At 43.5% G+C, this 16,685-nt stretch overlaps 1 protein-coding gene across 2 annotated transcripts in view; it reads left to right on the top strand.

Annotated features, from left to right (window-relative positions):
- LOC124719967 (ankyrin repeat domain-containing protein SOWAHC-like) overlaps nt 1-16,685 on the top strand; it is a 65,805-nt gene that overhangs the window by 38,724 nt on the left and 10,396 nt on the right. For both annotated transcript variants that reach the window (XM_047245185.1, XM_047245186.1), the window contains exons 2-3: nt 6,455-7,028; nt 10,750-10,896. In XM_047245185.1, coding sequence (XP_047101141.1) covers nt 6,466-7,028; nt 10,750-10,896 — 710 coding nt within the window. In that variant the 5' untranslated portion in view covers nt 6,455-6,465. The remainder of the gene's footprint in view (nt 1-6,454; nt 7,029-10,749; nt 10,897-16,685) is intronic.

Below are 16,685 nucleotides of genomic sequence, written 5' to 3'. Positions count from 1 at the left end.
CAATTTTCATTTTAATCAACGTGGAAAGAAGTCCCCTCTTAAGAAAAACTAAGAAAGACATTGTTACCTAACAATCTATGCGGACTACGATATATTGTCTTAGAAATATTGGACCATGGTTGGCTGTCTATTCAGAAAATACTGTCTGAAAAACTAGTTTCGTCGATTATTTGACTATTTCTGGACCAGTTGGTTGATAAAGACCAGATGCCATCAGACATGTGGAATTACAGTGGAAGGCCCCATCACATCAAAAACGCCTCTCAGGGGTGGAAGAAATTGATAATATATCAAAAGCTCAGCCAAATGTTTAGTCATTAATAAACCAAGAGGGCGTAGTTCTTTCGCTGATTAATTTCTAATTCGGATGGAAAAAGAATAAAGAAGTCTGCAATTCATACTGATGAGGCGACTGTAAAGATTCCAAATTGATGGCACCGTGAAATCGTTTCTGACTTGTGAGACCCACACACGGAAATTACTCTGTAGAAGAAAACATGACCACCATTGGAAATTATATAATATTGAAAAGTAGTTTAATGCAAGTCGTACTCATTGGAAAGCTTGTAAACAACTTTAATGATGGACGAAATGAGACCACTTCCTCACGGTTTTCCTGGGAAACGACACACCGACAGCTAAATACCTGTTGCAATTTGTGGAACATTCGGTAATGAAGACCGGTAGGGCTACCTTAAAGGTCATGCCTCTCCTAGGGCACCATCACGGCACTCCGATTGAGAGAGACTCTATGAAGAAAAACCTGTGTGGGTGGACAGCAAACAGAAAACCGGTGCAGAAGACACAAATAACAAGCAGCCACATCCACTCATTCGCCCTTGGTCTGCAGACCTGCTGCAGACCACTGCACGGTGTGTGGTCGAACCACTGTCCTCCCGAATGCGAGTCCAGAGTGTCTCACCGCCGCGCCCTGCATATCTACAACTACATCTGTACTCCGCAAGCCACCTGACGGTGTGTGGCGGAGGGTACCTTGGGTACCGCTATCGGTTCTCCCTTCTATTCCAGTCCCGTATTGTTCGTGGAAAGGAGGATTGTCTGTATGCTTCTGTGTGGGCTCTAATCTCTCTGATTTTATCCTCACGGTCTCTTCGCGAGATATACGTAGGAGGGAGCAATATACTGCTTGACTCTTCGGTGAAGGTATGCTCTCGAAACTTTAACAAAAGCCCGTACCGAGCTACTGAGCGTCTCTCCTGCAGAGTCTTCCGCTGGAGTTTATCTATCATCTCCATAACGCTTTTGCGATTACTAAATGATCGTGTAACGAAGCGCGCCGCTCTCCGTTAAATCTTCTCTATCTCTTCTATCAACCCTATCTGGTACGGATTCCACACTGCTGAGCAGTATTCAAGCAGTGGGCGGACAAGCGTACTGTAACCTTTGTTTTCGGATTGCATTTCCTTAGGATTGTTCCAATGAATGGCATCTGCTTTGCCGACGATCAACTATATGATCATTCCATTTTAAATCACTCCTAATGCGTACTCCCAGATAATTTATGGAATTAACTGCTTCCAGTTGCTGACCTGCTAAATGATAAATGATAAGGGATCTATCTTTCTATGTATTCGCAGCACATTACACTTGTCTACATTGAGATTCAATTGCCATTCCCTGCACCATGCGTCAATTCGCTGCAGATCCTCCTGCATTTCAGTACAATTTTCCATTGTTACAATCTGTCGATACACCACAGCATCATCTGCAAAAAGCCTCAGTGAACTTCTGATGTCATCCACCAGGTCATTTATGTACATAGTGAATAGCAACGGTCCTATGACACTCCCCTGGCTTACCTGAAATCACTCTTACTTCGGAAGACTTCTCTCCATTGAGAATGACATGCTGCGTTCTATTATCTAGGAACTCCTCAATCCAATCACACAATTGGTCTGATAGTCCATATGCTCTTACTTTGTTCATTAAACGACTGTGGGGAACTGTATCGAACGCCTTGCGGAAGTCAAGAAACACGGCATCTACCTGGGAACCCGTGTCTATGGCCCTCTGAATCTCGTGGACGAATAGCACGAGCTGCGTTTCACACGACCGTCTTTTTCAAAACCCGTGCTGATTCCTACAGAGTAGATTTCTAGTTTCCAGAAAAGTCATTATACTCGAACAGAATACATGTTTCAAAATTCTACAACTCATCGGCGTTAGAGATACAGGTCTATAGTTCTGCACATCTGTTAGACGTCCCTTCTTGGAAAACGGGGATGACCTGTGCCCTTTTCCAATCCTTTGGAACGCTACGCTCTTGTAGAGACCTACGGTACAGAGCTGCAAGAAGGGGGGCAAGTTCCTTCGCGTACTCTGTGTAAAATCGAACTGGTATCCCATCATGTCCAGCAGCCTTTCCTCTTTTGAGCGATTTTGTTTCTCTATCCCTCTGTCGTCTATTTCGATATCTACCATTTTGTCATCTGTACGACAATCTAGAGAATGAACTACAGTGCAGTCTTCCTCTGTGAAACAGCTTTGGAAAAGTCAGTATTTCGGCCTTTAGTCTGTCATCCTCTGTTTCAGTACCATTTAGGTCGCAGAGTGTCTGGACATTTTGTTTTGATCCGCCTACCGCTTTGACATAGGACCAAAATTTCTTAGGATTTTCTGCCAAGCCAGTACATAGAACTTTACTTTGGAATTGATTGAACGCCTCTCGCATAGCCCTCCTCACACTACATTTCGCTTCGCGTAATTTTTGTTTGTCTGCAAGGCTTTGGCTATGTTTATGTTTGCTGTGAAGTTCCCTTCGCTTCCGCAGTTTTCTAACTCGGTTGTTGTACCACGGTGGCTCTTTCCCATCTCTAACGATCTTGCTTGGCACATACTCATCTAACGCATATTGTACGATGGTTTTGAACTTTGTCCACTGATCCTCAACACTATCTGTACGTGAGACAAAACTTTTGTGTTGAGCCGTCAGGTACTATGTAATCTGCTTTTTGTCACTTTTGCTAAACAGAAAAATCTTCCTACCTTTTTTAATATTTCTATTTACGGTTGAAATCATCGATGCCGTAACCGCTTTATGATGGCCTATTCCCTGTTCTGCGTTAACCGTTTCAAATGGTTCGGGTCTGTTTGTCACCAGGTGGTTGGTTGGTTGGTTGGTTGGGGGAAGGAGACCAGACAGCGTGGTCATCGGTCTCAGCGGATTAGGGAAGGATGGGGAAGGAAGTCGGCCGTGCCCTTTCAGAGGAACCATCCCGGCATTTGCCTGGATTGATTTAGGGAAATCACGGAAAACCTAAATCAGGATGGCCGGACGCGGGATTGAACCGTCGTCCTTCCGAATGCGAGTCCAGTGACCAGGTGGTCCAATATGTTATCGCCACGAGTCAGTTCTCTGTTAACTGCTCAAGGTAGTTTTCAGATAAAGCACTTACAAAAATTTCACTGGATTCTTTGTCCCTGCCACCCGTTATCTATGTTTCAGTCTCCCAGTCTATATCCGGCAAATTAAAATCTCCACCCAGAACTATAACATTGTGGGGAAATCTACTCGAAATATTTTTTAAATTATCCTTCAGGTGCTCAGCCACAACAGCTGCTGAGCCAGGGGGCCTATAGAGACACCCAATTACCATGTCTGAGCCTACTTTAACCGTGACCTACACCCAAATCATTTCACATTCCGGATCTCCGTCAATTTCCTTCGATACTATAGCACTTCTTATCACTATAAACACGCCTCCCCCCTTGACTGTCCAGGCTGTCTCTGCGGTATACATTCCAATCAAAGTTTAGGATTTAATTACTGTTTACGTCTAGTTTCAGGCACCTTTGTCTCTAGTACTATATGGGCGTTATGACCGTTTATTAATGAGAACAGTTCTGGGACCTCTATAGACGCTCTTGCAGTTTACTATTAGCACATTAATATTGTTATTCCCTGTTGCATTTTGCCTACTCCTACCTTGCCGCGTCTCAGGAGGCATCCTGTCAGGCCTAGGGAGGGAATTCTCTAACCTAAAAAACCCCCATGTGCACTCCACACATAGTCCGCTACCCTTGTAGCCGCTTCACGTGTAGTGCACGCCTGACCTATTCAGGGGGGCCCTACGTCTCTCCACCCGATAGCGGAGGTCGAGAAATTTGCACCCCAAATCTCCGCAGAATCGTCTGAGCCTCTGGTTTAAGCCTTCCACTCGGCTCCAAACCAGAGGCACCATCACGGAACTCCTATTGAGAGAGACTCTATGAAGAAAAACCTGTGTGGGTGGACAGCAAACAGAGAACCGGTGCAGAAGACACAAATGACAAGCAGCCACATCCACTCATTCGCCCTTCGTCTGCAGACCTGCTGCAGACCTGCTGCAGACCACTGCACGGTGTGTGGTCGAACCACTGTCCTCCCGAATGCGACTCCAGAGAGTCTCACCGCCACGGCCTGCATATCCAGTCCACTACTTGCATTTCACACACGTTTCTCTGCCGGTTACATGGCGCAGACACGCACGAAGATTGTGTCTCCAAAATATGCTGAAGGTGATCGGGACCATGGCTCTCTGTCTACTAATAATTCAGACGCGATCCCGCTCAGTATCTCGACAAAGTTGTGATGACCTAGAAAACCGTTTGAGTGAAAGACTCTGCGGAAGCTCAGTGTAAACTACTGTCGCATTGCGAGTGTGACAATAAAGTAGAATACTACACCACTGATCTCAGGATACATTAAACATTTATAAGACAATGACGTCTGATTCTTAGACGAGGAACATATCGATGCTCGAAGACTGTATGGAAATGTAAACCGCTTTACAGCTTTTACCGCTTCGTTTATTTACATGCAGCACCACTTGGATGTAGGAAAATACGGTCACAGTACCTGTAAACAACAGTAAAAAGTCGTTCATTATGCGATTACAACGCCAGTGTCAAGAGTCTTGAGCCTATAACATTGAGTGCATACTTGGTATGGGGAGGCGAAAAAACCCGCAAAGCGATATAAAACGCAAGCAAATGTACAACTAACTAACGAGGGATGGGGAAGGAAGACTCGGGTTGGTCGGGTGGCTTCCAGAAGCCTGCAGTGTACGTGTCGGCCTGCGACCCTGCGTTGACGTCCGGCGCTACGCTGTACAGCACTGCCTCGGCGTCTCGATCCACGTCGGGCGGGCGCGACAGAAGCCTTCGGACGAATTCTTAGGCGCTCTGCTGGCACCGTAACGATCCGGCAGACGTCTTGCGCTGGTGGAATGGAGATTCTGATTCGGCACGTTTCGAAAAAAGTGGACGCCGTTCTCGCAAAACCCACTTGTCTGAATTTGGGAAGCCAGTTTACACTGTAGTGTGTGGAACTATTTCACTGACTCCGTCGTTTGCCCCCTCATACGACCAGGAGAGTCAAGAGTGATGTCGGAGCTGTGATACAGCTTACTTTGGTTTAGCCATGACGTATGTGTCATCTAATAAGTACCCGAACGTTCTGTGGGGCAAAGATGCTATACAAACACGTCCACGCCAAAAGGAGATGCAAATTTATATTTGTGCGAAAGTTCCACAACACATGCTCTGGAAATGGAGGCAACGAGTTTCATTCCTAAACTGCTCAACCTGGAAATAACTGGGTACACCGTAGCTCGCAACAATCGGATAAAATGGCGACATGATTTATGATTGTATTATGCAGCATTCTTTACCACGGAGGTGGGCGCTGCATCTTTTTCTGAAGAAAGAAGACGCAGGTATCAATCTGTTCAAAGGAGAGTTAAACATACCAATGAATTTAGACTAGTGGTTCAAAACCGCTCAAATGGCTCTGACCTCTATGGGACTTAACATCGGAGGTCATCAGTCCAATAGAACCTAGAACTACTTAAACCTAACTAACCTAAGGACATCACACACACCCATGCCCGAGGCAGGATTTGAACCTGTGACCGTAGCAGGCGCGTGGTTCCGGATTGAAGCGCCTAGAACCACTCGGCCACGGTGGCCGGTCAAGTTTAATCGTGCCTACCCTGAGACATTCACCGAGGAAACTGATTTCTGCATTACATGTACATTGCTTCTGATCAGGTGTCACGGATCTGAGGAACTTGAGATAAGGAGGAAGAAAATTTTTCCTAGTTAGAGGTGCCACCAACTTGGATTTAAATATAAGTCGTGTAACTTTATGGCTGAAACACGTTTGTTGCTTTGCTAATTTTTTTGCTATGACATAAATAAACCATCTTTTGACTGAGAACGATAACATTTTTAGAAGGTGAAAGCAGTCTATCGTAGCACCACGCTGGTAGTCACAAACCTTAGGTGATCGCAAAGCAGTACGGGCCCTTGTCATTTTAAGGAAACTGGTGACGTTGCAATTGATTTAGGGTGGACAACACTTTCACAGCTGCTGTTTCATACAGGTATGCATGCGCCTCGTACAAGTGTTGAGGGTGCAGTGTGAGGGCTGCTCAGTGGCACTGTGTTTCAGGACCACCCACCATGTCGGCAGTTACGGAGGTTCAGAACAACACAACCGAGGCCCTGGCCGCCCTGCTAGACGGGGGTGAAGGCTCCCTGGTGACGCTGGTGGCGGGCGAGACGAGGGTGGCGGCTCACAGGGCCGTGTTGGCAGCCGCGAGCCCCGTGTTCGCAGCGATGTTCGCGCACGACATGCTGGAGGCCAGCTGCGGCCAGGTGAGCATCGACGACGTGGAGGGCCCGGTGCTGAGGCTCCTGGTGGCCTACACGTATACCCTGCAGGCCCCCCAGCTGCCCGACACGGCCGCCCAGCTGCTCTCGGCGGCCGACAAATACGGCTTGTCGGCCCTGAAGGCTGCCTGCGAGCGGCAGCTGATGTCGCAGTTGGCCGTCGAGACCGCAGCGGCGACGGCCGTCACGGCAGTGAGGCACTCGTGCCCGGACGCCACCAGGGCTGCCGTCGCCTTCATAAAGGACCACCTGCAGGTGATGGCCACGCGGGGCTGGGCGGACGCTGTGCTCGAGTACCCGCAAGAAGTCATTGAAGTCAGCAGTATGCTCGGAGAGCCACCAGCAGAAGCCAGGTAAGCACGATTCCCTTTTTGGCAGTGCTAGTGTGAATTAGACGTCGTCCTTGCTTTGTTCGTCATGGGTTTCTTTATTGCCCATGTTGCGTAACACCTTAACTTGATCTAATTACTGATCATCAGTCACGATGCTAAGTCTCTCGCTGTTTTCACTTCTACTGCTTCTTATCAATTTCGCCTTTCTCTGATTTACTCTGAGTCCATATTCTGTACTCATTAGACTGTTCATTCCATTCAGCAAACCCTGTAATTCTTCTTCACTGTTACTGAGAGAATCGGTCATCAGCAAATCTTATATCATTTCACCCTGAATTTTAATTCCACTCTTCAATCTTTCCATTATTTCCGTCATCGCTTCTTCGATGTATAGACTGAACAGTAGGGGCGAAGGATTACATCCCTGTCCGACACCCTTTTTAATCCGAGTACTTCATTCTTGGTCTTTCACTCTTATTTTACCTTCTTGCCTCTTGTACATATTGCAAATTACTTGACTTCTCCTATAGCGTACATGTATTTTTGTCTGAATTTCTAACATCTTGAACCACTTGATATTGCCGAACGCTTTCTCCAGGACCACAAATCCTATGAACGTCACGGAACTTCAATTTTCTTTTCATTCTCCTGTGTATTATCCTTGTCAGAAACGTGGATGCTTCAGCTGTTAAGCTGATTGTGCGATAATTCTCACGCTTCTCTGTTCTTGCAGTCTCCCAAATCGTGATGATTATATTTCTTTCAAAGTCAGATTGTATGTTGCCAGACTCATACATTCTACACACCAGTGAGAATAGACCTTTTGCCACCTCTCCCAATGATTTTAGAACTTCTGATTGAATGTTGTCTATACCTTTTGCCTTCTTTGATCTTAAATTTTCCAAAGCGCTTTTAAATTCTGATTCTAATCACCAATATTTTCCATACCGACTCCTGCTTGTTCTTCTGTCACGCCATCGCACAAGTTGTTCCAATCAGGGAGGCCTTCAGTGTACTCTTTCCAACTATCTGATCTCGCCTCTGTATTTAACACTGGAATTCACATTGTGCTCTTAATATTACCACGCTTGCTTTTAATTCCGTGGAAGATTGCTTTGACTTTTCTATATGCTGCGTCAGTCGTCCCAAGACTCATTTCTTCTTTGATTTCTTCACATTTTTCGTGCAGCCATTTCGCCTTAGCTTCTCTGCACTTCCTATTCATTTAATTCCTAAGTAACATATTTCTCTATTACTGAATTTTCCTGAATATTTTTGAACTTTTTTCTTTGATTGATCAACTGAAGGATTTCTTATATTTTCCATGGTTTCTTCGCAGTTAGCTTCCTTGTACCTACGTTTTTCTTTCCAACTTCTGTTACTGTCGTTGTTAAAGATATCCATTCCTCTTCAACTGAACTACCTGTTGAGCTGCTTATTATTGCAGTAACTGTAGCCTCAGAGAACATAAATCTCATCTCTTCTTTCCTTAGTACTACTGTATTCCACTTCTTTGTACATCGATTGCTCCTGACGAGTCTCGTAAAATTGAGCCTCCTCTTAATCACTGCTAAATTGTTATGACTCTATATCTACTCCTGGGTATGCTTTACAGTCCAGTATCTGATTTCAAAATGTTTTCCTGACAATAATATGGTGTGACTTTAAACCTCCCGTATTTCGGTCCTTTTCCAAGTATACCTCCTCGTCTAGTTATTTTTGAACAGACTATACCAGCTATTACTACGATAAATTTACTGTAGAACTTAACTAGCCTTTGTTCTCTCCTATTCCTATTATCAAGTACATATTCTCGTGTAACCCTTTCTTCTACTCCTTCCCCTATGATCGCGTTTCAGTCCCTCCATGACTATTACATAGTACTGAATTACCTGTTCAATATCCTCACTTTTTCTCTCTCTCCACCTTCAACTTGCAACGTCATCATGTATACCTGAACTATGCATGTTGTTGGTTTGCTTTTCATTCTCATGAGAACATATCTATACTCACTTTCTGCCCTGCCTTTCTATTGATACTGAATCCTACTGCTGTTGCTACTACCCTATTCTCATGTGACCAGAAATCCGTTTCTTATTTTCTGGCTCCCAACCACATTCGAACTCCTAACTTTCCAGCTCCAGAATCATAGAACGTTATCCTTTCGTTGGTTACTCAACCTTTGATCATTGCCAATTCTTCCTCATTTAGGAGCAGTTTCAGACCTCAAGGGAAAGAGAGTGCCCTGAACCTCTGTCGGCCCCTCCGCCCTCTTTGGAAAGGCTGTTGGCTGAAAGAGGGCGACACCTGATGCTGGAAGTCTTCAGACACCAATGCTGATGATTCGTATTCAAAATTCAAGTGATGGTGAGGTTCAAACCTGGGACTGAAGACTTTCCTGATTACTAAAAAAGACGCTACCCCTGGGTGACTGGCCCCAAAGAGCAGGGTATGTCTCCCTGAGATATCCAGTAAAGCAGGAGCTATGAGCACTGGAGCTACTCATGCACACTGGGGGCAAACAAGAAGAGAATACTCCAGCCAGCACAGTATCATTGTCACACTCAAGGCTGTGCCTTACAATCACATTTCCTTCTCGTCTCTGTTCAGCTATCGCCCTGAATATTTTCCGTGCATTCCCTTTAACAAAGCAGACAGGAAATCTCTGCCCCCTGTCTTTTTTGAAGTTCCTTGTGGCGTTACCAGAGGTCGTCCAGGGAATCCTATCAGGTTTCCTGCTACGGGCATACAGCAGATTATATTCGCTGTTCATCTACAGGTGTAAGACATATCTCCCACAATGTCAGTATTGATGTGACGTTTTCATCCAGCTATCATTTGTTGCCTCTCTCTCTCGGATACATATGCTCCAGACAAGTCTATTTTGTTTCTTTTTAAATTTAAAAAAAAAATCCATATTCAGTAGACTACAGGTTACTTCGCAAGTTGTAAACGTTGTCCATCAGATAAAATTGCATACACTGTGTAATCCATTTTTTTCTTTTAATGGTGGCCTCTACTGCAAACTGCTCAACACAAAAATTGTTGTTTATGAAACACATCACCACTGCTGTCTTTTCAAGGAATCGAATTGTGGAGACATTACATGCGTGTATACAGTTCTATTTGCTTTACTGAAATGCAAATTTTGAATATACTCTCGATAACTTTTATAGCATAGCTCTTGTAATTCTTGTCCATCTTCTTCATTCCCTCGGGCTTCACATCAGAGCGCCTCCATATCCATGACCATATAGTTTAAACAGTAAGTTGATACCCCAACTTACCAGTTTCTCTCTCTCTCTCTCTCTCTCTCTCTCTCTCTCTCTCTCTCTCTCTCTCTCTCTCTCTCTTCCTCCAGTGATATAATTCAGCATCCATATATCAGTTTTCAAATCACCTCACAACCAAAAGTAGCAGCCAGATGACTTTAACTGCTTCTAAATTGTGTCTGATAGTTGTTCTGTCAGGGCAGCAGAATTGTTGGCCCTGATGTTTGGGATTTGGTTTGTGCTTCATTGTGAACAATTTGTTGTTTTGCATCTCAAGCTATGCCATTGGGGTATATAGCAGAAGTAGTGTAGAAAAAGATCAGTTAATTGGTGGCACAGTCACGTTAAGTGACAGGCTGGTGTTGTTGGCACTGAGCGTTCTGTTGCCCCGGTGGACAGTCCCTCAGCTGTACCGCCTGCAGTGAGCCCCTGTGTGAACACGCCCACCCACACAGTGTTTCTCTGTGCAGCTCGCCGGCCGCCACAGGGGGCGGGTCCACCCCCAACTCTGACAGTCAACCCCACAGCGGCCACAGCCGGACTCCTGCTGCAGCTGCGCCTCCCACGTCTGCCCGACACACCCCTCCACCTGATGACGCAGCCGTCTGTCGCTTCCGGTAAGTTGTGTTGCCACACGTGCCCAAGTCTTACCCTCAGAGTACTGCTTATTTTGGCATTAATCAGCCGATATAGTAAATAAAATAAAATACAGATTCCTTCAGTTTTTGGATAGAGGTTACAGTTGCCATTAAACATCACTTATTTCTCACTTTTTTGGCTATGATATTTTGAAGATTGAGCACATGTGCAGAAGATTTCTCGCTCTCTGTATTTGCCGTGAGAATTAAGTTCAGTTCAGAGTCGCTCAACTTTAGCTACGTAGGAAGTGTCACGTACAAATCATACCCATTTCCAAAGATTCTTTATATATTGATCTGTTGAATCTAGATTTTGTTTTTAGTGATGATTGTGTGTCTTACAAATTGATTCTGAATTAAATGGGTATGCAAACGGGATGTTTCACACAATTCCACTCAACAAAACTTACGTGAATGGTTGTAGATATAAGTTATTGAAGACACTCGGGAAGAAATGACGAAAGAAAGGTAAACAGAAATAAAAGTAATAATTACAAGTTATTATTTAGTACCGGTATGAGGATGCAGCTTGTTTCGGGTTTGTCTTAAAATGTAATTTGAATATTCCTTAAATGGTTCCCTAGTGAGTTACATCTGTAGTGACTATTGGAAATCTGTGCCGCACTGGAACAGGAACCCAGATTTGCTGCTTATTGCAGGCAGTCTCCTTGAGCAGTCGGCTGCTTGAGCACACCTCCACTTCTGACTCAGCTTCTCATCGACACTTGCACTAGAGTTTATCCCGGCGGACTTGTGGGAAGAGTAGCAAAAGGGAAATCGAATCGGTGGATGTTACCCTACTGCAGAGGATGTACATGAGAACCTCTGGCGGTAGTGTTTGCAAACCATGGGTAAAAAACATGATCCACAATGGTAATTCCATCTACGCCAGCAAACGCATCAGCTGGTCTAATGGTTGAGGTATCTGCTCTCGAGAAGTGAGAAATGCAGTGGGTGTGGCTGAGTGGAGATGCGTACAGCACTGTATGGCTCGTCACTCGTAAACAAACTCCTGTATTCGATGGACGATGGAGGTCACCAGGTGTGATGAGTAGTGGATTTGATTCACAGAGGAGAAGTTTTGCATAGTTTCAGAAATGAGCAACTGACGTGGGCAAAGATAGTTGGTCGTACTGAAAAATATATTGACATCTCACAGTGAACTGATACATTTGCAAGATGACTTCATAGCCTGTGGATTTCAGTATCAAGTATGGACCATTTTATACTTCAGTTTTATATATACCCAACAGCAGTTTCCTCAGTGATGGTGCCACTAAACCGGAGTTACTAAATACAGTTTTCCTTAATTCCTTCACGAAAAATTATGTATATTAGGTGTTGTGAAACAATTCAAATCACTTAAGAAAGGCAAGTCTTCTCGTCCAGATGGAATACGAATCAGGTTCCTTTCAGAGTATGCAGACACAATAGTGCCTTTCTTAGCAATCATATACAACCGTTCACTTGGCGAAAGGTCTGTTCCTAAAGACTGGAAAGTAGCACAGGTCACACCAATACTCAAGAAAGGAAATAGGAGTAACCTATTGAATTACAGAGACATATTACTGACCTCAATTTGCTGTAGGATTTTGGAGCATATACTGTATTCGAACATTATGACTCACCTCGAAGAAAATGACTTACTGATAGATAACCAACACGGATTCAGAAAATATCGTTTGTGTGAAACACAGCTAGCTATTTATGCCCATGAAGTAATGAGTGCTGTCGACAAGGGATCTAAGATCGATTCCATATTCCTAGATTTCCAGAAGGGTTTTGATACCATTCCTAACAAGAGACTATTACATGGTGTATACGGCCCGGAAGATCCCGGAAAGACCCAGGAGTTTTTTCATCCGCAAGAAAACTGGGAAAAACGGGAATTTTCTAGAATCCCGGGAGTTTTTCATTGATGTAGTTTTCAGTTAATTTTTTGTCATTGTGACTGTTAATAACCGATACTCTAACTAAGGACATTACTGTATCCCGCTGCTGGAAAATAATACTGCAGCAACAAAATATGAACGAGGGGATGCTTTATATATAAACGAAACAATGCTCATACAAGTGTCTGCCAACAGCAACATGTGTGAAAGGCTGTAGGAAGACAATGCAGTGCTTCGTAACAACAAATTACCTCTGATGAGCGTTAAGTCACAACTGTTTACATTAGATTCATTTAAGCAGTTACGAGCGGAATCACGCGCATGCGGAGTTGAGTCGCTTCTGAGTAGTACCTTCTCCCGCTTCTGGAAACAAATGTCGCTGTTGGTTCTGCACGCAGCAAACCAGAGTATCTGAACCGGCCTCCAATTTCTGTGGCGAGGGTGGGAAAATTCGTATTGTTGAGGAAAAATAATCTTGTTTCACAAAGCACCTAGCATCTAGCGCACATTGGTCTATCGATTATTCAAAAGAGTTTGAAGCTCATCGCTGTTGATTTGTGAACATTGTTGATTTCTGAATGAATCGTAAGTTGATTTTTGAATGCGTGCATAGTGTACGTGATGTACCTGTCAGGGGAATCCTCGTCGCATCTGGAAATAAACTTTCCTGCAGACAAAAGGGGACGGGGCTACACGAGCTGAGCGGAGTAAAGCCGCACGGGTGAATGTAGTATGTGTGTGTGACTGACTGGTATGCAGATGATGAGCGAATAGCTACGTCCATAGATTCAGACTACCAGAGTGGTAATGAACGACCAACAGGAATAACAGATACAAAATATTAATGTATTATCTTGTCGCTGTATCAAAGAAAATGAAAGTTTGACAGAAAGTTTTTGACCAGGTCGCTACACTAGAGAGGGCAAGTTGTACATTTCCTGGTTAGCAGCCGCTTAAGTTCCATTCTGGGAGTAGTGCGGAAAACGCTTTGTACGAACACGTAATAACGCCTAACCGGAGAATAATCGCTGGATAATTACTAAACCGGTGATTCTGGCAGAGTTAGTAGAGTTAACTGGAGAATTGAGCTTTGACAATGATAGGAATAGTTACAGAATTAGGGATAAGAAGATTTTGTTAGAACGAGGAAGGGGAAGAAACGGGGCGGTTCCAAATTTATACAAAAATTTCGTACTACTACTTTTCTACTTTTCGATCTCATGCTTAAGAAACTGGAGCTTATGAATGAAACATGAAACTATTTCCTAACATAAAGCCTTTTGCTTGCAGTAGGCCATACAGGCATTTCATATTATTACTTGGCAGAGTTATATTCTGCCGTATTATAAAAATGACCATTATTAGCAAAACAATCTCGCTTGTTTCGTGTGTGTTACAGCTGCTGCAATATTAGAAAGGCCTATTTTCTTTCGTCCTGCAAACAGTGAAAATAGACGTAATGAGATCGAGAAACACCAGTCATTGGTACTATTTGTATTAAAAGCTTTTTGAGTATTAGACAACGACATCTCGATTTTTCACGTAGCAAAACATTTGACGAATTTTGATTAAGTAACAGATTCTTTCGCAGAAAGGAAAGCACGGCAAGTGAAGCTGGAGCAAGATTAGTGAGAAAAGAACGCAAGGATTGAAGAAATATGTACTGTCTTGCTTGTCTCTTGTCTTATCTGGTTTTGTCTATCCTATACTTGATTCTATGTCACACTGAACAGAAAGTTATCAGCTATTAGGCAGTAAAGAATCCAGATTTTCTGAAGAGTTCTTCTTCTTCCGGTTACAAATAATTCCATCCAGTATTAATTGTGAGGTTATTTTGTTTAAAATCAAAGGACATTTTAATTTTCGCTGTCCTGAATGTACTTCGATGGCATCCGTTACAAAATAGACATTTGAGTCCCACAGTGCGAAGTGCAGTGATGTGCAGTGCAGTAAGAGAACGCTGTGTGAAGAGGCGTGGCACTGCACTTCAGCACACTTAAGACCAAATAACGCGTCTTAAATTTCTTCGTTCGAAGTTATATGTTTTATGCATAGGACTCTTCAGGAAGAAGTGCTCTACAAAATGAACATTTTTTGAAAAGTTTTTTTTGACGCCCTATCTCAAGCGCTCGAGGGACGGGGGGGGGGGGGGTGATCTGTGTTCACATTTAGTGACTTTGCTGTTTCCTCTTTGTTCACTGCTGTCATGTCAAATGAAAGAGAGTGGTTTCTGTGGCTGGGAGATATCAAGTGAATTAAAATACGTTCACACAATTATGGAAGATTAAAATATGTCATTAGTTCCAGATTTTAATACAATTTCCACCTCTCTGACAGTCAAGCATTAATTATCTTGCAGAACAATGAAGTTACTTTTGTCGCTTTGCTGAAGTAATTCGGCTTTTATTAACCTTTTCCGCAGAGGCATCCAATGTATTTGAAACGAAATTTTTAATTCCACAGTACTGGCTAGTTTCAACTAGTCGCTGTATTTCAAGTGCAAGTTTTCATCTTCTAGCACGTATGGCATTATGCCATAATAAAGAACCAAACATTAGATAATGCAGTACTGGTACTCCAAGAAAATTTACATCTGAATCTGGACATACGAATGTGCGCTTTAAGTAGCAGTTTAAATGTGCACATTTTAGTATGGTTCACGAAATTCTGATCTCTTGGAGTACCCTGTGACGTCTTACTGCTTTTACAACGTAATGTAAGATCCTTTAATGTTTTACACGTACGTACATACGGGCTTCCTACGTCATGTTAGCTGCGCAAGCTCGGGGCGCCTCTTACCTGGCGCTCTCCGGCAGCTGCTGGAACGAACCTGTTTCCAGCAGGTCGTGGAAAAATATTGCGAATGTTGGTTTGAAAAGCGTTAATTTCAAAGTAAATATCTTTTAACGTAAGTTGGACTATGCGCGAGGATGTACCATGAAATTCTTAAATCACAAAGTGTTTGACTCCATTTCAAAATCAACTCTTTAATGACAAACCATGTAGAAGAATTTCGAACCCTGGAGATCAGACATTTCTGTCATTATTAGAAATTTTACTGCCACATTTGTGTGATGTATCTGAAAGTGTAACACGCGCAAAAAATCGACATCATTTCGAAAGATAAGCTTCTCTTGCAGCTTATTAACCTTAGTGACCAATATTATATGTGGAAGCTTTGCTTTTCTTGTAGCAACACTATGTATATTAATGTAAGCCATTAACTTGTGTGTTACCGCTGCTTAACAGGGATGTTGCTATTGGCTGACTACATCACGCATCCTATGCCCTGAGTACTCGCTGTCATGAGCTGGCGAGATCACGTGACATGAGCTGTGACTGGCTTACAAAAGCGCATCACAATCTCGATTTGAGTGATTCGGAAAGTAAAATGCGGTGTTTGGTGGAATTCCATTGTGTGCTGTCGTAATACGAAAATACGCAACGTACATGTTGCTGCACATCAAAGATATTTCCAAAATGTGACTTTTTCCCTGAGTTTCGTTTTCTAAAGTGCCGGGAAATTCTACGCCCATGTCCAAAACCATAACCATTCAAAGGATTGATAAGTTTTGCACTTCCGAGGGATAATATACCGTCACTTAAGACGGAAAAAGTGTTTTCATGTGGGAGAGAGTATTTTTAAGCGGGAAATCTGGGAATTTTTCCTTGTCCACGTATACATCCAGTATTAATCAAATTTGATACGTATGAAGTATCGTCTCTGTTGTGTGACTGGATTCTTGATTTCCTCGCAGAGATGTCACAGTTCATACTGATAGACGGCAAATCATCGAGTAGAATAGAAGTCATATACGGCGTTCCGCAAGGTAGTGTCATAGGCCCTCTGCCGTTCCTGATTTACATAAAGGGTCT

This window comes from Schistocerca piceifrons, chromosome 11, assembly GCF_021461385.2.
Source record: "Schistocerca piceifrons isolate TAMUIC-IGC-003096 chromosome 11, iqSchPice1.1, whole genome shotgun sequence".
Lineage (NCBI taxonomy): Eukaryota > Metazoa > Arthropoda > Insecta > Orthoptera > Acrididae > Schistocerca > Schistocerca piceifrons.
This window is presented reverse-complemented; position numbering and strand designations above follow the sequence as displayed.